Source organism: Ranitomeya imitator, chromosome 2 (genome assembly GCF_032444005.1).
Source record: "Ranitomeya imitator isolate aRanImi1 chromosome 2, aRanImi1.pri, whole genome shotgun sequence".
Lineage (NCBI taxonomy): Eukaryota > Metazoa > Chordata > Amphibia > Anura > Dendrobatidae > Ranitomeya > Ranitomeya imitator.
This window is the reverse complement of record NC_091283.1, coordinates 795,106,613-795,132,108: the sequence shown is the minus strand read 5'-3', so window position 1 is coordinate 795,132,108 and position 25,496 is coordinate 795,106,613. Positions and strand designations below refer to the sequence as shown.

The 25,496-nt window shown below is 42.1% G+C and overlaps 1 protein-coding gene across 2 annotated transcripts in view; it reads left to right on the top strand.

The window, feature by feature from the left end:
* CNNM2 (cyclin and CBS domain divalent metal cation transport mediator 2) overlaps positions 1-25,496 on the top strand; it is a 134,040-nt gene that overhangs the window by 102,114 nt on the left and 6,430 nt on the right. Inside the window, exons 2-7 of one of the 2 annotated variants that reach the window (XM_069753708.1) lie at positions 4,707-4,850; positions 6,922-7,059; positions 9,666-9,835; positions 11,908-12,001; positions 15,456-15,518; positions 24,191-24,375. In XM_069753708.1, the coding sequence (XP_069609809.1) occupies positions 4,707-4,850; positions 6,922-7,059; positions 9,666-9,835; positions 11,908-12,001; positions 15,456-15,518; positions 24,191-24,375 (794 nt within the window). The remainder of the gene's footprint in view (positions 1-4,706; positions 4,851-6,921; positions 7,060-9,665; positions 9,836-11,907; positions 12,002-15,455; positions 15,519-24,190; positions 24,376-25,496) is intronic. The other variant, XM_069753709.1, reaches the window with a different exon arrangement.

The following is a 25,496-nucleotide window of genomic DNA, read 5'->3' as shown; positions in this document are numbered from 1 at the left end:
ACTGCCGTTCTGGAACGGAGGATTTTATACAGATATCTGACGCTTCGTTCATTGCTTTAATAGCGCAGAAATGTCATCTGCAGTTTCCTTTCTTCAGGGTCTTTTCGTAACCTAATACTTTGAGACCTAATTTGATTTTGTAACATGGCAGGTTTTCAATTTAAATGCCTTGTAAGAATTTTATTATGACTTGGGTCTATGGAGATAACTTGTAATACTATAAAATGATACAGTGATTCACACCCTAAAATTCCACAGCTTGTTATACTTGCCTTGGGAAGGTTGATTTTTCAATTCTCTCACAATTTGCATTGTAGCATTATTTTAAATGGGATGTTGGGTGGGAAGAAATACACACTAATGTATTCTTATTCCTCTGTTGGGAACATTTGATTTATCTATATTTTCTTAAAACCCACAAGAGTTGAGCAATTGTGCTGCTAAAATTGCTTATATAGTACTTAAAATGTAATATTCCATGGCACATGTGTAGTCGGCTGTTCATTATTCAGCATATACAGACCAGTGAAAGGGGATTGACAGTATAGATGCAAGGAGCACATTGAGACATGGTGACCGCAGCCATTAAAGGGAATAAGTCTGCCTGTTTTTTGCTATATAATCTGAGAGCAGCATGATTCTAGCTATGTGTCACTTACTGGGCTGCTCGGTGTAGTTTTGATATAATCCCGTTTTCTGCTATAGACGTAGCCGAGCTATGAATGCTGAGCTCTGTATAACCCCACCCACACTACTGATTGGCAGCTTCCTGATTACACTGTACATTGTCAGCAAGCTACCAATAAGTGCTGGGGGCGGGGTCACACAGATTAGCCTGACTAGTCTGCACATGAGACCTAGTCAGGCAGTGATAATCTCCTGCTGTTAAAACACTGATTGTATTGAAACTACAGCAAACCACGTAATAAGTAACACATCCCTGGTTGTAGGCCATTTGCCCCTACATTGTGCTGTTATCTTATTAAATAACAAAAATCTGCTGACAGAATCCCTTTAAATGACCACCGTTGTGCTGCACGCCATTTAGATGGGATGAACGTTCTGTACACACACAATGATTGTTATACGATCCGTATGTGCGCTTAAGGCCAGGGCTACACGGCGACCTTGGCTGCGACTTATTTGGCATAGTCTGGTCGCATGATGCGTCGCGGACCAAGTCAACGTGTAGCCGTAGTCTCAAACCTCACGTTATCGGCAGCACACAGTCCTGTGCAAACAATGAATTAAGCTTCCTTAACCAGTGTAAGCCTGGGTCATTTGTGTCTGTTCATGGCCAGGCACCTTTTCAGGTTTTTTCACACTGCTCTAGAAATGTTTTTCTCGTTAGGATATTTAAATAATTTTTGTGTCTCTGACCCCTGTGTATACAAGGACCAGGAAGGCAGAGGTGGTAGTAAACCATCTCTGCCTATTTTATGGGAAGGCTGGCTGTCTGACAACAGGTTCCCTACAGCTGCACAAACTCCATTCAGCTGCTAACTCTCCTAAAATATCGTTGCAGAGTTTATATGCGGACCACCATGATGTTTTTTTGGGGGGAGGTCTGCAAGCGGCTAAAAATTATTACATCAAGGAACAAGCATTTTGCCGGCCTGCTTAGAATTACCGTTAATTGAAGAAAAAAAAAAAGCGTTACTACGGCCTTAAGCCTTAAAGGGGCTTTCGCATAATCAGAACTGATTTGACCTATCCAGAGTATCAGTAAGTATCTGATCACTGGAGATCTGACCGCTAGGACCTCCACTGATCACAAGCGACTAGGCTGGCGATGAGCCGGTAATGTGCTCCTCATACTGTATATTGGCCTGACGGGGGGCGTCTTACAATATCGTTTCCATCTCGATGAATAATCTTTATTTTTTTTATATAGCGCTAACATATTACGCAGCGCTTTACAGGTTGCACACATTATCATCGCTGTCCCCGTTGGGGCTCACAATCTAAATTCCCTATCAGTATGTCTTTGGAATGTGGGAGGAAACCGGAGTGCCCGGAGGAAACCCACGCAAACACGGAGAGAACATACAAACTCTTTGCAGATGTTGTCCAAGGTGGGATTAGAACCCAGGACTCCAGCGCTGCAAGGCTGCGGTGCTAACCACTAAGCCACCGTCAGCTCCTTCTGTACCACTACTTCTCAAAACTATATACTCCAATGTCCACGTATACTCAACCTCCCAGCCCCATTACTAAAAGGCCGCCGCTCTTACCACATAGGAAGTCTGTTCTTGGGATTATTAAACACATTTTTCTTTAAGGTGGTCTTTCAAACATAGTAAGCCCTCCCCCATAGAAGCCCTTTAATTAAAGAACAGCGTTACAACCTGTAATAGCATGTCCTCCATAATGATGTCACGTGCCCGGATCGGTCAGCCGATATTTTGGGATGTTCTAGCATGACGGACTAAGGATTTCGGTAGTAAGCGTCCGCCACAGTAACAGGATATCGTTACTCTTCTAAAACCAAATAACCGAGTTTAGCAATAGTAGAGACTCTGCAATTTCCACAGTAAGTTTTACCATTTTTATTTTATTTTTTTATTTATTTAATTTTTTGAAAGCTAAATTATTAAAATATGTGAAACTTTTTTTTTTTTATTTTTTTTTTCTATATATGTGTGCTGCTGTTGTATTTCTTGCCTCGATGATTAAACACTTGCCCCTCTAATTTCTGGTGTTTTGGTGTTCGGCCGGTATGTAAAGTATGCCTATCTGCATATAAATGAGTGGCTCCAAGACAATCTGATTACATAGCAGTTACTTTGGTGAGAATATAACTGGAGCGAAATGGAAACTTCATTTTAAGTCTAATATTAGACCCTGCTTTGGAAAATTCCTTTTAAATGATCACAAGCTGAGAATAGCTAAAGAATTTCAGCAAACAGCGTTCACCAAGAATTTTTAACCACTTACGACAGACCATGGGAAAATTGTATTTATTGCGTTACCCTCATTGTTTATATCGGCTGGACAGAGAAATCTTTGGTCCCGGAATGGTTTTACATGGGGGGGCTATTTTAGCCTTGTACAGTATATCTTTGGCGCAGGGCGCACGCGTTTTTTTCAGTTTTCCTTCCATGTTGGAAAATTTCCTGCTATTTTGGTGGAATGCCGTACATGGCAGGCCTTCACAGGCGGGATGCAAGGCTTTACTTTCTTGGCATGGCGCGGGAACGTCTTTAGCCTTTGTGTCCAGTATTTATGAGGCTGTGATAACTTTTCATAGAAGTAATACAAAGGTTGGCGAAGGATTTCTCGTCAACTTTCTTTTTTTTTTTTTTTTGTTTTGTTTTTTTCCACTTGGTGACCACGTTCTTCTTGACCAGATAAGTGAGTTTCATGGAGATGAGTAGAAGCCCCGATGTCCATCTTGCGTAGAAAGATAAGACTTGGAAAGGAAATATCTGACAACAGTAAGACCGCTATCCTATATGCCGCTTTAGGCTTCCTATTGCTGAATTATGACTTGACATTTTGTCCAAAGTAGAAAACCCCTTTAATTTAACATCAGTCTCCTATAAATTTCCTAACAAGAACACGACCGCGGATTGTCCACCCCCAGTAATCAGCTGTAATCAGTGAGGGAAGCTTATAGCAGGTGTTTATATTCTCCTGCAGCACCTCTAGAGGAGAAATGAGGCATTAACATATTGGGTCCTCCAGTTCAAAAGTTGTCTTCTCTACTCTGAATAATCGTGATATAAGTAGAGGAGGTGCCCGAATGCCAGATCTGCTTTATATACTCCGAATTCTCGAACATGGTATGTAAAACAATAAAGTAAAATTGTTGGTGCATATTATTAATGGGAAATCCTTTGATGTTTTATACAAAACGAAGCCTGTGACGGTACCTTTTGAAGACCCCATCTATAAAAAAAAATTAGCACAAACGTTAAATTCCAATCCTTTTTTTTTTCCTCTTTATTATTACAGATTCCCACTGCAGAATTCAAACTTTTACTTTCCCATGATGAGTTTTTAGTGAGTTGTTGATGAGGCAGATTTTTTTTTTTTTTTTTGTGGCATCACACCTTCATCCCATTATATCTCTGCCCATTTTGACAGAGCAGGGCAAAACCGACGTGAAACAGCCAAAGTCACAACACTTTTGCACAACTCCATGATGCGTTAACATTGAGACTTTTCAAAACGACTTGAAGCCAGAATTTTAGCATACTTGCTTTGAATCGGGGCCCTAAATATTTACAACTGAAAAGCTCAAACTCAAATACGAAGTACCGTTTAAAGGGGTCCTAGCTGTGAGACCTGCATGTATCAGACATTTTACATGCTGGATGCCTAGCTAACACTGCCTGCTATTAGTGGGAGAGTGTGAAGATCGCTGATCCTTAGCCATCCACCGACTTCTCCAGTGCTGCACTCACACCCAAGAATACAAGATCTCATAGTGACCTCTGGCCTCTCAAATTAGATTTTGTTTTACTTATTTTTATAAGACTTCCTTTGTATTACTTACTTTTCTCATTTCCTTGTAATGCAATATGCTGTCATTTTAGAGTGTAAGCTTTTACAAGCAATGCTGTCTTTTATTCTTGTTTTGTTTTTTTGTTTTTATCATCATCATCTTTATTATTATTATTATTATTATTATTTCTGAATTCTTTTGCTTATTTCTTACTTCAAAATCTGAGAGATCCTTATCAGTCTTTGTATTTCTCTAGGCAAATCCCACCTGGCCATAGTACAGCGGGTGAACAATGAAGGAGAAGGGGACCCATTTTATGAAGTCCTTGGAATTGTTACCTTGGAAGATGTTATAGAAGAAATTATCAAATCTGAAATCCTGGATGAAACGGATTTATACAGTGAGTTTAAACAATGTGTTCAGCACATTGGCTATGTGTTTGTTGTTTGTTTGTGTTTTTATTAAGCTGATCTGTCACCAGATATCATAATAAAGACTACACACATTATTAAATAGATTTTTAGACGTGATGAGGCTGGTGTACTTACTTTGACTAGCCGCATTAGAATGGCCGTATAATGCTTTTAGAAATGTTACATTTAATCTCTCCCTACCGAGCCTGATTGACAACTCTTCAGCGTCCCTCCTCCCTGCTGCTGCGGAGATCTCGCACTACTCTGTACAAGCTGCAGCTGTCGGTCAGACTGGATTGGGAGGCGATTAAAGAAGCATTCCCATAAAGTTTTGTATTCATTAACTGTGTGTATATGTACATGTAATGTAGTGCTAGTGTATTAATATATACTCCCCTTCTGCTACTCTCAGTAGTGATTTTTAATAAAATAATAAAGCCTAGACTCGCCTCCTATGCCGGCACCGATCTCGCAGCATCGATACTCGCTCTCCCCAGGCTCCCGTGTGCGGCTGTATGACACCTGACCCTGGCACCCAATCAGCGCTGGCGCCACTGGACAAATTGAAGAGGAAATGAGAGATCAGCTGCAGCCCATCAATCCGTTTGTAGGCGGGGACAGTGACACCAGCTCTGATTGGGCGCCACGTGTCCCAACACCGCACAAGAGCAAGTTCCGGCATCGGGGGAGGGGAAAAGCTTTATTAATTTATCTGGGCCAAGCGTGGAGTGTGAGAGGGGTTCCTCCTAGTAGTGGACAACCCCTTTAAATACACCAGGACCCATGAGTCCTCACTCTATATCTGGGACTCATAACATGCTCATTTTAATATTGTATCAAGATTAGGTAGCCTTTCTGACCGATAGATTTGACCTGATGAGACTGGTGTATTTATTTTGAAAAGCCGTTTAATCATGTATGCGGTTTGTATTACACTATGACACACCAGACTGTATGATGGATTCAGGTTAGCATGGCAGTAATAAAGGAAGCCATGGCTTGGCTTTACACTTCCCTGGTGGTCTAGTGTGGTTGATTGCCTTTCTATATTTTTAGGGGAATTTATTATCTAGTTATTTCTTGCTTTACTTGTAGTCGAAGGGTAATAGAGTGGTTTGAGATTACGGAGGGGTTAAGCGTCGGTTTCCTACTTGATTCAAGGACATGAAGTCAATGTTCGCATCCCTAGTGGTCTTGACCAGGGGTCCCCAACTCCAGTCCTCAAGGCCCACCAACAGGTCATGTTTTCAGGATTTCCTTTGCATTGCACAGGTGATGCAATTATTACCTGGGCAAGACTAAGGAAATCCTGAAAACATGACATGTTGGTGGGCCTTGAGGACTGGAGTTGGGGACCCCTGGTCTAGAGTATAGTGGGAAGGTTTGTCTGCTTTCTTGGTGGTCAATGATTTGGAAGGGTTATGGGGTATGCTTCCCTGAGGGTCTTGGGTTTAGTGGAGGAGTTTGCTTGCTGCAGTGATGGTTTTTAAGGGTGTGGATGGGTCAGAGGAAATCTGTCTGCCCAAAATGACTCTTCAAACCCTTGTGCACCCTTGGTGTGGCCGAGCAGCACAGTGCTCCTTTTTCCCCTTACTTATTTGTCCACCATCTTTGACCTCTTTTGGATCCTGTAAACCTAAAAAGGTCAGTGAAAGAAACCAAGTAGCATGGTGGTAGCACTGAATGGCTCAGCCCAGCCAAAGGCGCACCCTGGGCTTTGTTTGAACAGTCATTCTGTGCTGACTGGATCCCTTTAACATCTGGTTTCTCCATTTTTTTTTTTTTCTCTTTGATTTCGCCGTGTGTTCTGCTCAGGTCCTGGGAACTCTGCCCCTAGTAATGTATGATGGATGCCGTAATGTGAACACGGCCTTGATGGTGCACTTTTTCGTATCCTGGATCCGTGCCCGCTATGTGACGTGATTGTTGCTCGCTTGTACCTACATTACACAGCACGTCGTGTTTTATGTTTTTGTCTTCTGTCCATTTATGATCATGTATAATGTGTCGCTGCACCTCCTGGATAACACATTTTTTTTTTTTTTTTTATTGTAATAGCCGACAACAGAACAAAAAAGAAAATCACACATCGAGAGAGAAAACAAGATTTCTCGGCCTTTAAGCAAACGGACAACGAGATGAAGGTTAAAATCTCCCCTCAGCTTCTCCTGGCTATGCACCGTTTCCTAGCAACAGGCGAGTGGGCTTATCGCAGCGTGAGACCACGAACCAGCTCCACAGCGGCCCCCCGATGCCACCGAGGCTGGAGCCGTGCCCACCCTCACCTCTGTGCACGCACGACTCTGCCCGAGGCAGGGCCGGCCGCAGGGTCACACTTTGCCATAATAGGGAGGAAGAAAAAACAAAAGAGCAGGGGGTGATGAGAACAATGAATAGCATTAGTGTCTAGGACATTTTTGGCATCTTTCACATTGTTTAGCATGTGTTGACCATTGGTGACTGGGAAGTTTGCATCATATACCTTTAAAGTAACCTGTCCTGCTGAGGCTGGCCTCCGATCTGCGGGCAGGACGTTACCGAGCTGCTCAGACCGATAAATGTTTTATGGGAAAAGAATCAGGAACATGTTGTTCATTGAAATCTCTAGTGTTTATATGTATGGGAGTCCAGTGGGCGGTCCTACTAGTGATTGGTAGTCTTCACTGTGTGACTGCGCATACAGAGATGGATGTAAATCGCTAGTAAGACCGCCCACTGGACTCCTATTTTATTTATTTGAATCAATGGTGTTTGTATAGGAGTCGTGGGTGGCCCTACTCAGTAACTTGGTGCTTTTCCCTGCATATAGAGATGGATATCAATCGCTAGTAGGACCGCCCACTGGACTCTTTAATATTTTAGTCATTTAAATCCATGGTGTTTGTATGTATCAGTCTAGCGGGTGTTCCTTCTAACGATTGGTAGTTTTCCCTGCACATACGGATATCCGTCGTAAGTAGGACCTCCCATTGGACTCATTTTTATTTAAATTCATGGTGTTTGTATGTATAGGAGTCATGTGGGTGGCCTTACTCAGTGATTGGTAGTTTTCTCTGTGCATACGGATATCAATCACTGAGTAGGGCCGCCCACATGACTCCTATACATACAAACACCATGGAATTAAAGAAAATTATTACAGTGGGTGATACTAGTGATTAATACCCATCTCTATATGCCCAGTCATACAGGGAAGACTATCAATAACTAGTAGGACCGCCCACTGGACTCTTGCATATTTTATTAAATGCATTGTGTTTGTATGTATAGGAGTCATGTGGGTGACCCTACTCTGTGATTGGTAGTTTTCCATATGGATATCAATCACTAGTAGGACCGCCCACTTGACACTTATATTTTAATAATTTAAATCCATGGTGTTTATATGTATGAGTCCAGTGGGCGGCCCTTCTCGGTGATTGGTGACCTCTGTATGCCTTCACTTGCAGAACTAGATGTCAGTCACTAATGGCACCGCCCACTGGACTCTTATACATATAAACATCAAGGATTTCAATTACCAAATTGCAAGTTTTACTGAAACTTTTCTAATCTGACATTCTGCTCAGCTTTTCCTTCTCTATATCATGCTGTCCACAGATCAAAGTGCGCGTACAGCGTAACAAATTCATTTAAAGGAGTTGTCTGGGCCTATAATCTTAAAGGGGTTGTCCACTACTGGTCAACCAATTCAGGACCGTAATAAAAAAAAAAAAAAAAGCAATTGAAACTCTCCTCCCACAGCGGTGCTGTCCCAGCAATGCTGGTCCCGGACAGTGACTAGTCATGTGCAGGTTGCAGCCGATGGGCGGCCATTGTTTGGCTGCAGCCGATGGGCGGCCATTGTTTGGCTGCAGCCGATGGGCGGCCATTGTTTGGCTGCAGCCGATGGGCGGCCATTGTTTGGCTGCAGCCGATGGGCGGCCATTGTTTGGCTGCAGCTGATGGGCGGCCATTGTTTGGCTGCAGCCGATGGGCGGCCATTGTTTGGCTGCAGCCGATGGGCGGCCATTGTTTGGCTGCAGCCGATGGGCGGCCATTGTTTGGCTGCAGCCGATGGGCGGCCATTGTTTGGCTGCAGCCGATGGGCGGCCATTGTTTGGCTGCAGCCGATGGGCGGCCATTGTTTGGCTGCAGCCGATGGGCGGCCATTGTTTGGCTGCAGCCGATGGGCGGCCATTGTTTGGCTGCAGCCGATGGGCGGCCATTGTTTGGCTGCAGCCTCTACTGTTTTGTCAGAACTGACATCCACGCTGACAATACTGACGAGCGGCCGCTCCGTGGCTGCAGCCGGCACGTGTCACACTGGGACCCCCGATGAGTAGCAGGTGCCCCTTTATGGCATCCAGAACAGGCCTGTGTGTATGATCTACCTGTGTTTGCTTTCCTCTTGGTAATTCTGATGCTTGTAGCTCTAGAATGTTGTGCTGTGTTTTTCCCCTGTTATTCCTCCTGGAAATGCCTTGCTATATTGCCAATTGGGTGTTACCATTTCCCTGGAAAGCATCCAGGCGCACTGATACTCCGCAATCACCGCTGACAGTGTGGGACTACACTTTATGGGCAAGGGCGACATTAACCCCAAGCTTTTTACTAATAAATTGCCAGGAGGGGTAAGTGAAGAACGGTTTAAAAAACGAAATATAAATGAGCTGCTCCGGAATGCTTGTTTTCTGTGGTCGTTTAATAAGACAGAGCGGTCAGGAAAGCTGATGGCGGTGATCAGCCGGTCCCTGTGACTGTGATGTCCTCTGTCTGTTCTCCGGTGGGCAGGAATTAATCATGCATTGTTTCCCCTGTAGAAGTGGACGCGTTCAGCCCCTCTCAGATGTCAGAGAAGATTCTTCTGAGGCTGCTCAAACATCCCAATGTCATCCAGGAGCTAAAGTTCGATGACCGGAACAAGAGATCTCCTGAGTACTACCTCTACCAGCGGAATAAGCCGGTGGATTACTTTGTGCTGGTTTTACAGGTCAGACTTGTTGCTACGATCCGCATATTATGTGAAGTATTGCAGAAGCTCCGCACCTTCTAGCCATTCTGTGATTTATTACCGTTGTACGAAGCCTAAACATCCATTGGTCGGTCAAGTAGCTGGAGGCCCCCCGGGATGGTTTGTGTTATTGTCCAGGGAGGACGACATATCAGACAAATTAATGGGGGTCTGACATCTGGCAGCACCACTGTAGCAAAGATCTCCGCACCGAAGACAACGGCAAGATGTTGCTATATAAAGATTGTATTCCGATCCAATGGCTGCCGGGTCAGAGTTGCAAATTCCATTTCCTTTACCCCCCTTCACCACCTTCGGATTTTCTGTTTTTGCATTTCAGTTTTTTCGCTCCCCTTCTTCCCAGAGCCGTAACTTTATTTTTTTTATTTTTTATTTTTTCCAATCAATATGGCCATGTGAGGGCTTGTTTATTGCGGGACGAGTCGTACTTTTGATAGACACCACTGATTTTACCATATAGTGTACTGGAAAACGGGGAAAAAAATCCAAGTGTGAGGAAATTGCAAAAAGAAAGTGCAATTTCACAATAGCTTGTTTTTTTTTTTTTGTTTTTTTAACGTGTTCACTATATGGTAAAACTGACTGATTATTAAGATTCTGCAGGACATTACAAGTTCAAATATAAAAAAAAAATGTATAGGTTCTCCTTGATTTATGCGGTGAAAAAAAATCCAAAGTTTGTAAAAAAAAAAATAATAATAATATAATAATAAATAAATTAAAAAAATAATAAAAAAGGGGCAATTTTCTGAGATCCATAGTGTCTTGATTTTTCAGGATCTGGGGCTGAATGAGGCTTATTTTTTGCGTGCTGAGCTGACATTTTTTTTATACCATTTTGGGATAGATTCGATGTTTTCATCACCTGTTGTTGCATCTTATTTCATTGTTGCGGCAACAACAACAAAAAAAAGCAAAAAACGTTATTCTGGCGTATTGATTTTTTTTCTTGTTACGCTGTTTACCAATCTAATTCATTCTTTTTTGTATTTCGATAAATCGCAGTGATACCAAATATGTGTATTTTTTTTATTTATTTATTTTTTTTTTACTATTTTTAAAAACCTTTTTATTCTGCTTTTTACTGGTTTTAATAGTCCCCTAGGGAAACTTGAAGCTGCGAGCTTCTGATTGCTTGTGATACATGTAGCAGAACTTCAGCCGGCGTCTGCAAAAATCATCATCTGCTATGAACGCCGGTCACAGTTGTCATGTGCTGGAAAAGATGCTGGCTCAGTGCCGCAGCCCGCATCAAACGGGAACACATGACCTACGACGTACCTAATACGTCATAGGTCGTGACGGGGATAAATGTGTACTACCTGCTGCTGAGTGCTACAGAACTGGTCCTGCTCTTTGTTTTATTATGAACTGTCCTGTAGCGTCTGGCAGTGGGGTGTCAGGCAGGACCTATGGGCTTATGATTTTGATACTTAGGATTGGTCATCGAAATCGCATTGTGGGGATCCGACATGTGACACTCCCACATATTCGCTGTTACCTGCTCCAGTCTCTGATGGCATGGGACAGGACAACTCCATTCATTATGCAGCGGGTTCTGCCGGCAGTGTAATTCTGCTTAGGAACTGATCTGCTGGACCTGGCTGCGGCTGCTACACATTGATCACATTAATATCCTGTGCCCAGACAACCACTACTGTAATGGAGCTAATTTATGAGGTTGTGATTAATACACTTGCTTACACTTACAATAAGCAAAATAGAAGTGTTTGTTTCGCCATCCACATTTATGAATTAGGATCTAACAGCTGTGACCTCCCCACTGCTCTTGGGGACCGAGGTCCCGTATCCCCCATGTGAACGGAGGGTTAGTACACAAGTGTGACTATCTCTCCACTTACTGACATGGGGGCTGTGGGGGTCCCAGCTGTTGGACCCCAACCATTATGTATCTATCACCTATCCTGTGGGTGGTGTTAGCTGGATAACCCCTCTATGTCAGTGTCTCCATGATGTTGTGCGAATCAATATGGAGTGTCATAAGACATGTAACGAATGTTTATCTACAGGGGAAGGTGGAAGTGGAAGCCGGGAAGGAAGGGATGAAATTCGAAGCCGGTGCCTTTTCTTACTACGGAGTGATGTCTCTCACTGCATCACCAGGTATCTTCTTTTCACTACAGTTAATACTATAAGTGTTCGCTTTTCTGCCATTTCCAGATGAATTGTACTTATTGGGGAAGTGCTGACTGCATCACTATTTGTTATCCTGCTGCAAAAACGCGTCAAGTTCTCTGCAAAATCCAGGCGGTGATTACTCTGCAAGAAAGCGGCGTGCTAAAATGTCACTTTATTCTGAAATGTACCTATGCTTTCTTAGTAAGTGATGGAATAAGTGCTCAGGAGGTGAATCCGCTCTATGCACCACGGGTACCAGGTATATTGTATAGCCGGCACGGAGTCTTCTGATCAACCCTAGCTGTAGTTGGTTAACCCCTTAAATGCAACTGTTAATCATAACAGCGGCATTGGAAGAGGTTGGAAGTTGAGGGTAGATGTTCTTTCTGGCGTCCATCGGCCGGGAACCTGATGAAGGACTTCATGTCTGCCATGTTGTATGTAGTATTACAATGCATTGTAAAAGCCTTCACAGATTCAGGGTTCACAGGGGAACTAATAAAAAAGTAAAAAAAAAATATATATATATTAAGTAAGTTTCCTGAAGCTTGACAATAAGGTATGTACAGCGCAGAACTTCCCAGAAAGTCCTTGTCTTTACCGAAGTAGTGGAAAAGCCTGGGGACATATGGTACTTCTTCTTGAAATCATGAAATTCTTAAGGCATAAAAAGCAAGCTAAACATCATTTCAGGCAGATCATGCACACCTCGTTTACCATGAACAATGCGACAATTACCGTGTTATTTTCTGTGCCTAGAGGTAAAGTTGGTAGGGCTCTTTCGGAGAGGGACGTAGCGCCATCTTGTGGTGAACATTGCACACACATTCATTCCAGTCATATAAATGAATTCGTAACATCAAACGGTCTAATAATACTGCCTGCCATGATGATCTTGATTACAAAAGCTTGAGAAGGTGGACAAGCAAATGAATGGCTAACAAAGTACTCTGTAGTCTAGTTGATTAGCCGGGTATTTATTTTTTAATTTCCTTTTTATTGTTAGAGGCTTTTGTGAATGGAGACTGCCTTGTATAAAGCAAGTGTTTGTATGCGTGTAAAAAAAAAAGAAATTTATATATATATATATATATATATATATATATATATATATATATATATATATATATATATATATATATATATATATACACACACTGTATTTTCTGGCGTATAAGACTACTTTTTAACCCCTGAAGATCTTCTCAAAAGTCGGGTATCGTCTTATACGCCAGGTGTCGTCTTGTAGGGCAAATGCGGAGTAATCTGCGGTCGCCGCATATTGTGGGGGGAGCGGCCCCAATGACGAGATGAGGGGGCGCCTCACCGGGAAGGTGTAAGTGAAGCAGAGGCAGAGAAGGAGATAATAGGATACAAGGGCGAGCCAGATGAGTGAAAGAGGAGTGTTTTTCTAGGCACAGCACCGCGCTCTCTTATTTGCATACCCCTGGCATCCCAGACGCTGACAGTTTGCTTCACTTACACCTTCCTGGTGAGGCGCTCCCTCACCTCGTCATCGGGACCACTCCCCCCCACTATATACGTCGACCGCAAATTGCTCCGCACCCACCCTATAAGACGACACCCGGCATATAAGACAACCCCCGACTTTTGAGAAGATTTTATGTTTTAACTGGAAAAGTTGGGGGTCGTCTTCTACGCCGGAAAATACGGTGTGTGTGTGTGTATATATATATGAAATATAGTATATAATATATATGAAAGCCCACCAGAAAAAATAATCAATCTATTAGACTACAACTAAGTGGGTTTTACAAGATGTAAGAACATCTTCCATTTATAGATAAGGAATCAGTTGATCGCCAATCTATGGCTCTCAACCAGCTGTTGAAAATCTACAGCTCCTGCCATGTTCAGACAGCCAGTGCTAGTCATAGTGCACTGATGAGGGGCAAAACCCTGAAACAGCTGAATGCAAATCGAGGCCGTGGTTTGGCTTTATATTAGATGTCATGTGGTTACACACTTTAAAGGTAACCTGTGATTAGATTCATGCTGTCCAAATGACTGGCAACGTGAATCAGAGCCGGGGCTGCACAATTGCAGCAAGATTTATTTTTTTCTTGAAACAGGAGGGCATATCAGGGAAAATATAGTTAAAGTCCTAGTTGGTGGCTCGCCGGTGATTGACAGGTCTTTCGGGATGGAAGAGACCAGTCAGTCACTTCTAGCTGATGTGTTTTTGTGAAATCTATACCTTGCTGCCATTGTGCATCATTGCCCTTATTCATGCTCCTGTAGTTTGGGCATCAAGTGACCGGTTCCCTTTAAAGGGTTGACGTGCATTATTGGATTTCTATATCCAATAAATGGCATGAACGCTCCTGTTCTCTTCCTCTGTAAAAAGGTTATTTGCATATTATTTCCCAGGAAGCATTGCATGGCCTATATATTTCCTTACTCCAACATGATGGTCTCATTGAGGAGACACTCTTCCTTCTATGACCCCATCTCCTTGGCGAGGGAATCCTGATGCTCTGTTGTCAGTTTAATTGTCTTTCCAGGAGGAATAAGAGAGATTGCACAAGACAATGTATGAAAGAAAAGATCGATATAGTTATTACACGTGGCCTTCCTACAACAGGAAAGTCAGCGGTGCTAACAGGTCTTCTCTAAAAGATAGACATTCTACAGAAGGATGGAGATCACAAAACGTGGACCCTAAATGAATAGGCTTCTCCGAGCTCGGCCTTTTCCCTCTCACCCGCTAGTCCTGGATATGGACCGTTGTCCCTTCTCTATTGTGTGTCTAACTATATCTCACTTATTAGAAGCAGCACCTTCCTAACTTCATGATTTGTTCATTTGTACATATTATAATACAAGTTTAGGAAAATGTTGACTTATCAGACTGTTCTGTTATTGTCATTTAATTTTAAAGTATTTTTTTTTATATACATTTCCAAATTAATTAATGGGTTCAACAAACAGGCAATCCCTGCGTGTGTTGGGTCTGTCGAACAGCCATGAGACATGCAGTCGCGGGGACTCGAACATATTATTCGAGCACGCTGAAGTCACTCTGTTAGCACCTGAGCATGCTCAGATAATACCTTATCCCAGCACGTTCGCTCATTGCTATATCTGCACAAAACTGGCATATTGTTCAAACTAAATAAATGTAGTAATAGGGATGATGAGACCGTAAATGTGATGTCGGATAAATGATTGCATGTTTGGTAATTTGGCAATTTTCCTCCTCCTGTGTGGAGCCTTCTACACCAGTTGCACCATCACTCACAAGACGATGGCCCCTTGTGTATAGTGGCAGATCGGGCTCCTGTAACACAGACCTTCCTCATTGCCTCTATATTTTGGCTTCCTTGTGAAGGTTGCTTTTCATTTGAGGTCCTGGTGTAGACCGTTTCCCTCTTGTTCTCTCCTTATGGTTCCTTATCTCTTCTTTCCTTGATTACAGTTCCCTTGTCCCTGTCTCGTACCTTTGTTGTCAGCAGGACAGAATCGTTAGCTGGTTCTCCAGGTAAATCATGCATGCTTCTCTTCACTTATTCTTTGTCTGTACACTCTTTGCTTGCGCATTTTCCGTGGACTTTCCATCCCCTTCCCTTTTTTCTAAAAATGACGGCTCTTCTGAAATGGTATTTTATCATTTTCTAAGGTATAGGAGCTGGTAATGGAATGTTTATTGGGACCCAACAATGTATGATCACAACTTAATTAAGCACCTGTCGCTTGCTCAAAAAACTGAGTTAAATATCTTGACAAACCCCCTGAGCTCCCCTGATTCTGTCGCTCTTTTCCATTTTTCATTGTGCCACTCCTTTGCAGAGATATTCACATTTGTTGCTCTTGGAGCGCAATATGTGAAATCTCTGCTTTGTAGACCAACAAGGCATTTCTTTGCAGTTATCTCTGGGGTTGTGTGCTTTCACCCCTCCCTCCCAGACTCTGCCTATCGCAGCTCGACAACTTACGGTATCTAGGAGGGAAGGGTGAAAATGCACTCCCCCAGAAATTGAAAATAGCGGCAGAATCAAGGGAACTTGTGTTTTTTTTTGTTTGTTTTTTTATTTTTTATTCTTCTTTTACAAGGTATCTAACTCAAGATACGTTAGATTTGTTTGCTCCTTTAATAGAAAATGCCTCTAGTTTCCTTTGTTAAAAATTAATTTACAAATGTTGCCTACAAAAGCAATTCCAAGTTTTGGGTATAGTGACCCTGTGAACACACAGGTGACATTTCTGGTCTCTTTCTCCTGGACGACACAAAATTGTCACATTCCTGGCACTGAAAGTTATTGCCCCCCAGGGATTTTGACAATTTTCCAAATTTTTTTTTCCTAACCGTGCAATAATCTCTCTTTAATTAAAAATGGAGGAATAATCTGCAGCTGGTTTCTTTCAGTTTACGTAAAAGTGATCAAACGTTAACTTTAAATTACTATAATTGCAAAATGCCTTTCAAGATCTGACCTTCAAAGTATATTCAGATATGTAGATATATTATTACTTGGGATACAGGTCGATTAAGACTGGGCTCTCCCAAAAAGACAACCTATTTTCTAAACCGAAGCTGGTGATCACTGAAGCGATCACTCCTCCCGAACACATTTGGCCATATATTTCCTCTACAGTGACTTCTGCTGGGAAAATGTAGAATTACATGAACAGCTGATCTTGTAAGAACACATAGACACTTTAAAGGGAACCTGTCAGCAGGATTGTGCACAGTAACCTACAGACAGTCAGGTCGGCGCCGTTATACTGATTACTATGATACCTGGTGATGAAATCCGTCTTGTGGTTGTTGTTTAATCTTTTACTTATAGCTTTCAGTTACAGATTCTCATACTTTTGGGCGGCCTGTTGGCGGGATCTTTGTGATTCTCTCCTTACATATTCATCAGTATGGGCTTATGACTGGTCACTGATCCCTCCATGACCTGCCCTCTATTTTACATACTGTATAACTTCTTGTTTGGGGGAAAAAAATTTACGTTCATCATGCAGGCGGCCGTGCATTTGGAACGCGATAGATGCTACTGCGCAGGGCGCCGCTGGTGCCATTTTTGCTAGAGAAAAAAAATAAGCTCCATCAAGATGGCGGTGCCTGTGCAGTAGAATCTATCAGATTGCAGATAGATGCTACTTCACAGGTGCCACTGACGGCGCCATTTTGATGGAGTCAATTTTTTCTCTAGCAAAATAGCGCAGTAGCATCTTTCGCATTCTGAATTATGCTACGGCATATCTGCCGGCGCCACTTTAAGATGATTTTTTTTTCCCCTCAAGAAATTTATATCACAAAATCAAATGGAAAATATGGATATTATAGATCGTATCAAGTATGGATGTATGCATATATGTGTGTGTGTGTGTGTGTGTATATATCTATCTATCTATCTATCTATCTATCTATATATATATCTCTATCTCTATATCTATCTATATATATAATTGTCTAATGGTTTTTCCGTCTGTCTGTCTTTCTGTCTGTCTGTCTGTCCTGGAAATCCCGCCTCTCTGATTGGTCGAGGCCGCCAGGCCTCTACCAATCAGCGACGGGCACAGCATCGACGTAGAAATCCCGCGTCTCTGGTCGAGGCCTGGCGGCCTCGACCAATCAATCAGCGACGATGATGTCATAAAGGACGTAGAAATCCCACGTTTCTGATTCAGCGACGGGCACAGTATCGACGTAGATGTCATAATGGTTGCCATGGCGACGATGATGTCATAAAGGTTGCCTCGATCAATCAGCGACGGACACAGTCTGCCGCGAATTCTGGAATCATCATTGTCCATATACTACGAGGACATGCATATTCTAGAATACCCGATGCGTTAGAATCGGGCCACAATCTAGTCTATCTATAATTGCCTAAGGGTTTTTCTGTCTGTCTGTCTATCTGTCTGTCCTGGAAATCCCACGTCTCTGATTGGTCGAGGCCTGGCGGCCTCGACCAATCAATCAGCGACGGGCACAGCGACGATGATGTCATAAAGGACGTAGACATCCCACGTTTCTGATTCAGCGACGGGCACAGTATCGACGTAGATGTCATAATGGTTGCCATGGCGACGATTGTCATATAGGTTGCCTCGACCAATCAGCGACGGGCACAATCTGCCGCGAATTCTGGAATCATCATTGTCCATATACTACGGGGACATGCATATTCTAGAATATGCCAGGCCTCGACCAATCAACGACGGGCACAGCATGGCGACGATGATGTCCTAAAGGTTGCCTCGACCAATCAGCGACGGGCACAGTCTGCCGCAAATTCGCCTCGACCAATCAGCGACGGGCACAGTATCGACGTAGATGTCATAATGGTAGTACAGACCAAAAGTTTGGACACACCTTCTCATTTAAAGATTTTTCTGTATTTTCAGGACTATGAAAATTGTAAATTCACACTGAAGGCATCAAAACTATGAATTAACACATGTGGAATTATATACTTAACAAAAAAGTGTGAAACAACTGAAAATAAGTCTTATATTCTAGGTTCTTCAAAGTAGCCACCTTTTGCTTTGATGACTGCTTTGCACACTCTTGTAATTCTCTTGATGAGCTTCAAGAGGTAGTCACTGGGAATGGTTTTCACTTCACAGGTGTGCCCTGTCAGGTTTAATAAGTGGGATTTCTTGCCTTATAAATGGGGTTGGGACCATCAGTTGTGTTGTGCAGAAGTCTGGTGGATACACATCTGATAGTCTTACTGAATAGACTGTTAGAATTTGTATTATGGCAAGAAAAAAGCAGCTAAGTAAAGAAAAACGAGTGGCCATCATTACTTTAAGAAATGAAGGTCAGTCAGTCCGAAAAATTGGGAAAACTTTGAAAGTGTCCCCAAGTGCAGTTGCAAAAACCATCAAGCGCTACAAAGAAACTGGCTCACATGAGGACCGCCCCAGGAAAGGAAGACAAAGAGTCACCTCTGCTTCTGAGGATAAGTTTATCCGAGTCACCAGCCTCAGAAATCGCATGTTAACAGCAGCTCAGATTAGAGACCAGGTCAATGCCACACAGAGTTCTAGCAGCAGACACATCTCTACAACAACTGTTAAGAGGAGACTTTGTGCAGCAGGTCTTCATGGTAAAATAGCTGCTAGGAAACCACTGCTAAGGACAGGCAACAAGCAGAAGAGACTTGTTTGGGCTAAAGAACACAAGGAATGGACATTAGACTAGTGGAAATCTGTGCTTTGGTCTGATGAGTCCATATTTGAGATCTTTGATTCCAACCACCGTGTCTTTGTGCGACGCAGAAAAGGTGAACGGATGGACTCTATATGCCTGGTTCCCACCATGAAGCATGGAGGAAGAGGTGTGATGGTGTGGTCGTGCTTTGCTGGTGACACTGTTGGGGATTTATTCAAAATTGAAGGCATACTTAACCAGCATGGCTATCACAGCATCTTGCAGCGGCATGCTATTCCATCCACTTTGCGTTTAGTTGGACCATCATTTATTTTTCAACAGGACAATGACCCCAAACACACCTCCAGGCTGTATAAGGGCTATTTGACCAAGAAGGAGAGTGATGGGGTGCTACGCAAGATGACCTGACCTCCACAGTCACCAGACCTGAACCCAATCGAGATGGTTTGGGGTGAGCTGGACCGCAGAGTGAAGGCAAAAGGGCCAACAAGTGTTAAACATCTCTGGGAACTCCTTCAAGATTGTTGCAAGACCATTTCCGGTGACTACCTCTTGAAGCTCATCAAGAGAATGCCAAAAGTGTTCAAAGCAGTCATCAAAGCAAAAGGTGGCTACTTTGAAGAACCTAGAATATAAGACATGATTTCAGTTGTTTCACACTTGTTAATTCATAGTTTTGATGCCTTCTGTGTGAATTTACAATTTTCATAGTCATGAAAATGCTGAAATTTCTTTAAATGAGAAGGTGTGTCCAAACTTTTGGTCTGTACTGTATATATATCTACTATATACGGTAATTGTCTAAGGGTCACTTCCGTCTTTCTGTCTGTCTGTCACAGATATTCATTGGTCGCGGCCTCTGTCTGTCATGGAAATCCAAGTCGCTGATTGGTCGTGGCTGTTTTGCCGCGACCAATCAGCGACGGCCACAGTCCGGCGGCAATATGGCCGCTCTCTCCTCCCCGCAGTTAGTGCCCGCTCCATACTCCCCTCCAGTCAGCCCTCACACAGGGTTAATGCCAGCGTTACCGGAGCGCGGTGTAACTCCAGTTACGCAGCTATTAACCCTGTGTGACCAACTTTTTACTATTGATGCTGCGTATGCAGCATCAATAGTAAAACGATCTAATGTTAAAAATAATAATAATAAAAAAAGGTTATTCTCACCCTCCGACGTTTGTCCTGTCATCGGCAGTGCAAGCTGCAGGTTTCGGGGCCAAGGATGGTATGCGAGAAGGACCTTCCATGACGTCATGGTCATGTGACCGCGACATCATCACAAGTCCTGCGCTCATACCAACCCTGGGACCGGAAGCTGCCGTGTGCACCGCACACAGGCGACAGAACTACAAGGCCTCCCTCGGAAAGCGAGTATATGTTTATTTTTTATTTTTTAACCTGTTACATACGTGGCTGGGCAATATACTACGTAGCTGGTCAATATACTACGTGACTGGGCAACGTGACTGGGCAGTATACTACGTGTCTGTGCTGTATACTACGTTGGTGGGCAATATACTACGTCACTGTGCAATACACTGCGTGGCTGGGCAATATACTACGTGGCTGGGCAATATACTACGTGGCTGGGCAATATACTACGTGGCTGGGCAATATACTACGTGGCTGGGCAATATACTACGTGGCTGGGCAATATACTACGTGGCTGGGCAATATATTACGTGGCTGGGCAATATATTACGTGGCTGGGCAAAATATTACGTGGCTGGGCAATATATTACGTGGCTGGGCAATATATTACGTGGCTGGGCAAAATATTACGTGGCTGGGCAATATATTACGTGGCTGGGCAATATATTACGTGGCTGGGCAATATATTACGTGGCTGGGCATTATATTACGTGGCTGGGCAATATACTATGTGGAATTGGGCCTCCATCTAGTGTGTGTATGTGTGTATATGTGTATATGTGTATACATATATATATATATATATATATATATATATATATATATATATATGTGTATATGTATGTATGTGTGTATATATATATATTACACCTAATGAGAGCACCACATGAAGACCCCCACAGGCCGCCCCGGAGCATGAGCAGATCATTAACTGAAAACTGAAAATAAAGATTAAACAACAACCACAAGACGGATTTCATCACCAGGTATCATGATAATCAGTATAACTGTGCCGACCTGACACTGTGTATAGGTTACTGTGCACAATCCCGCTGACAGGTTCATTTTAAATCTACCGGTGATCTGCTAATTTTGCTGTTATTCATATGGCAGATCCTAAACAAGGTGTCCACTGCATATTTGGATCAGTATGTAACTCTATGGTGATGTAATTGGGTTCAACTAAAGCTACAGATCTTCTAAATGTGGCAACTTTTGCTCATCTGACATAGTCCCTACATGGATTAAACCCCTGCAACACCTTGCGATTTTAAATTTTTGCTTTCGTTTTTTCCTCCCCTTCTTCCGAAATCCGTAACGTTTGTGTCTGTCAATATGGCTGTGTAAAGGCTTGTTTTTTGCAGGGCGGGTTGAACATTTGAATTACACCATTGATGTTTACCATATAGTGTTCTGGAAAACTAGAAAAAAATTCCAAGTACGGTGAAATTGCAAAAAAAAAAAAGGGTAGTTCCACAATTGTTTTTTTATTTACTGTGTCCACTATGCTAAAACTGACCTGGCAATATGAATATTCAGGTCTTTATGAGTTTGCAGATATCAAACATGTGTATATATATATATATTTTTTTTTATTTAAGTGGTGAAAAAAATCTGAAATTTGTAAGGAAAAAAAATTGCTTATGTCTTCATTTTCTGAGACCAGTAGTGTCTCAATTTTTCAGGATATTGGGCTTATTTTTTGCTTCCCAGGCTGATGTTTTTATTCATACCATTTTGGGGGTAAATACAATATTTTTGTATTTTTGATCGCCTGTTATTGCAATGTTGCGACGGCCGGAAAAACGTAACATTTGACATTTTGATTTTTTTTTCTATTGTTAATTTCGTTTACTGATTGGCCGAATTTAATTTATATTTTGATATGTGCATTTTTGTTTTAATAGTTTTATTTTGAATGGGCAAAACGGGGTGATTTGAACTTGTTTTGTTTGTTTTTTTTTTATATATTTTTAAAACTTTTTTTTTTTTTTTTTTTTTAATTTTTACTGACTTCAGTAGTCGCCTAAGAAAACTTGAAGCTGTGATCATCCGATCACGTGTAGCAGAAATCTCGATCTGCTATGAACATGAGCCAGCATTCATAGGAGATTTACAGTGATGGGCACGGTGGTCTTCTGCAGACCCCTGGCTGTCATGACAACCCATCCGTGACCCGCAATCACTTGACGGGCCCGTCTTATGACGTGCTTCCAGCAGACTCATGTTAATTGCTGTGGTCTGTGAACGACGGGGGGGTTTAACTGGTTAACAGTCGCGGGTGGATTGCAAATCCACCCGCGGCTGTTAGAGGCACATGACAGATGATCAGATCAGCTGTCATGTGCATGGAAGGATGCAGACTCCATGCTGGAGCCCGTATCAAAGGCAAGGGCACAACCTTGGACATACCCATCTATAAAGCCATTGGGACATTTAACTGTTTACATTTGACTTGATGAGTTGTATGGATTTCAGTCACAATGCAGCAAAAGTAATATGTTTTGGCACCTACATTTTTAGAGGAACCAAGTACTCTTGAGTGACTTTTGCAAACTGAACTTACATCAGTAAATTGTACAGTTTTGGAAGAGTTTTCCGTAGTGTTTCCTGAAGCACTTTTGCAGAATCTTTTTTTTCCTTGAGTTTTTTTTTTTTACAACCTTTTTGATTGGTTGATGCCTGGTTTGGAGAGGTTTCATTTCAGATCTCCCTAAAACAAATAAAGGAGAAAAACCGCCTTATATAGTGGATTACCACTAAAATGAATTGGAAGAGTTCAAGGAGTTATGAATTGTTTTTTTAGGAAGATTTTTGAGAGGATCCACTGAAAAAAAAAAAAAAAAAAAAAAATTAGTATGAGCATCGCCTTATATTCAGCCTTCACCCTCTAATTTGGTTGTTGCGGATGTATTGCAATGGTCACTATGCGGTGTCCTCCACCCTTGTCCTAACCTCTTTACTCATTCTGTTACTGTGGGACTAATAAAGTCTGAACTATTTGCACATCTTGGCCGACTATGACCTGCAACAACTAGGCAGTAGCGCTGTAAAAACCTTTGGATCAATCACCTTTTTTTATGAACTTTTATTTAATTGTTTTTCATAGTTTTCCTAATAAAACGTTTATAAAACTGTCAAAAAAAAACCTTATAAAAGCCTTATAAATATTTGGATGTTTGTTAGAAAATGTAAAGCTCAATGTTGTTTGTAGTAGAATATAAGTTGTTGTATTTTTTTTAAATATATTTGTGTTGGGTGACATTTCTTAAAGCGGATCTGTTACCAGATTTCCCAAATGTATTCTGCATACATTACTAAATAGAGATCTTAAACCTGGTGAGACTGGTGTATTTTTTCTCCATTACTACATAGTCCAGATTTTAAATTGAGCATTTTATGACTCGAGCTAAATAGTGAGTTCATGAGTCCAAGTCTATTAAATCTCTACCCACCCATCCTGACTTGACAACGGCATCTTGTACAGAGCAGTGTGAGATCTCAGCAGGGAGGAAGTGCAGTGAGGAGCTGTAAATCTGGCTAGGTGAGCAGAGATCGAGGTTAAACTTTTCCAACGGATTATATGGCTAATCTAATGTGGATTCTCAAAAGTAAGTGCACAAGATCTACAGTTGAAACCAGAAGTTTACAGACACTATATAAAAAGACACATGCATGGTTTTTCTTAATATCTGACATGAAATCAGAATAAACCTTTCAGTTAGGATTACCATAATTATTAATATTTACTAAATGCCAGAATAATGAGAGGGAGAATGTTTAGGAAATTTTTATTACTTACTGCAAAGTCAAAACTTGTTTTTTTTAACTGCAATATTTAAATGATCATTTTCTTTACTCTCTGATAGCGGAGAATAAGTCGCCCCCTCGCCCCTGTGGACTAAATCATTCAGACTCTCTAAATAGAAGTGATCGAATCGATGCTGTCACACCAACATTGGGGAATAGTAACAACCAGCTAAATGCTTCGTTTTTGCAAGTATATATTCCCGATTATTCTGTGAGAGCCATAACCGACATGCAGTTTGTCAAGGTATGATATCTTTTCCTGTTCTTTACATTCACAAATTGATCTTTGATATATATTGTTGCATGCATTGGATGATCACGCACAAGTCATTGTTACACTAAATTATCAACATATGATTGCAGGAAAGAAATATATCTTTGTACCGTGTTAGCCAGTAGATGGAAAAATATTTAGAATTGAGAGTCCTCAGTGGTTGATACTTTTTAATGGCTAACTGAAAAGATGGTAACAAATTGCAAGCTTTCGAGACTACACAGGTCTCTTTATCAGGCAAAGACTAAAACAAATTCTGAAGAATCACATATTTATGCACAACATGACATAGAAAGAAAAAAAAAAGGGAATCCATGGTTTTTCCCTTTTTTTTTACTGTGCGATGTTGTGCATAAATGTGATTCTTCAGAATTTGTTTTAGTCTTTGCCTGATGAAGAGACCTGTGTAGTCTCGAAAGCATGCAATTTGTTACCATCTTTTCAGCTAGCCATTAAAAGGTATCAACCACTGAGGACTCTCAATTCTAAATATTTTTCAACATATGGTTAATAATTAATTGGAACATTAATGGACAGAAGAAGAAGGGTATTGGAGGAATGGATAGAGGTATAGTTGGGTGTAGAAAAGGATGTGGTCTGAAGGTTGAAGGATAGTTAGATGAGGAATCATAAACTGATAGTGTGGTGATTTGGCCACTTGGTAGGGGGAAGAATATGGAGACTACTTAGGGGTTTGGCTACAACGACTACTGGGTGTGGTAATATGTAAAGGGTATACTAGGTGAGGCATGTAGATAACTACGTGGTTAGAGAAAAGTATAAATGTACTAGCTATTGACCCCGTTCTACGCCCGGGTGGCGAGCTTTTATATTGGTATATGGTCTCCATCCTGGTATGTGCTGCTCCATCCTGCGTCCCCATCCTGTCATGTGCTGCACCCATCCTGCGTCCCCATCCTGTCATGTGCTGCACCCATCCTGCATCCCCATCCTGTCATGTGCTGCACCCATCCTGCGTCCCCATCCTGTCATTTGCTGCTCCCATCCTGCGTCCCCATCCTGTCATTTGCTGCTCCCATCCTGCGCCCCCGTTCTGTCATGTGCTGCTTCCATCCTGCGCCCCCGTTCTG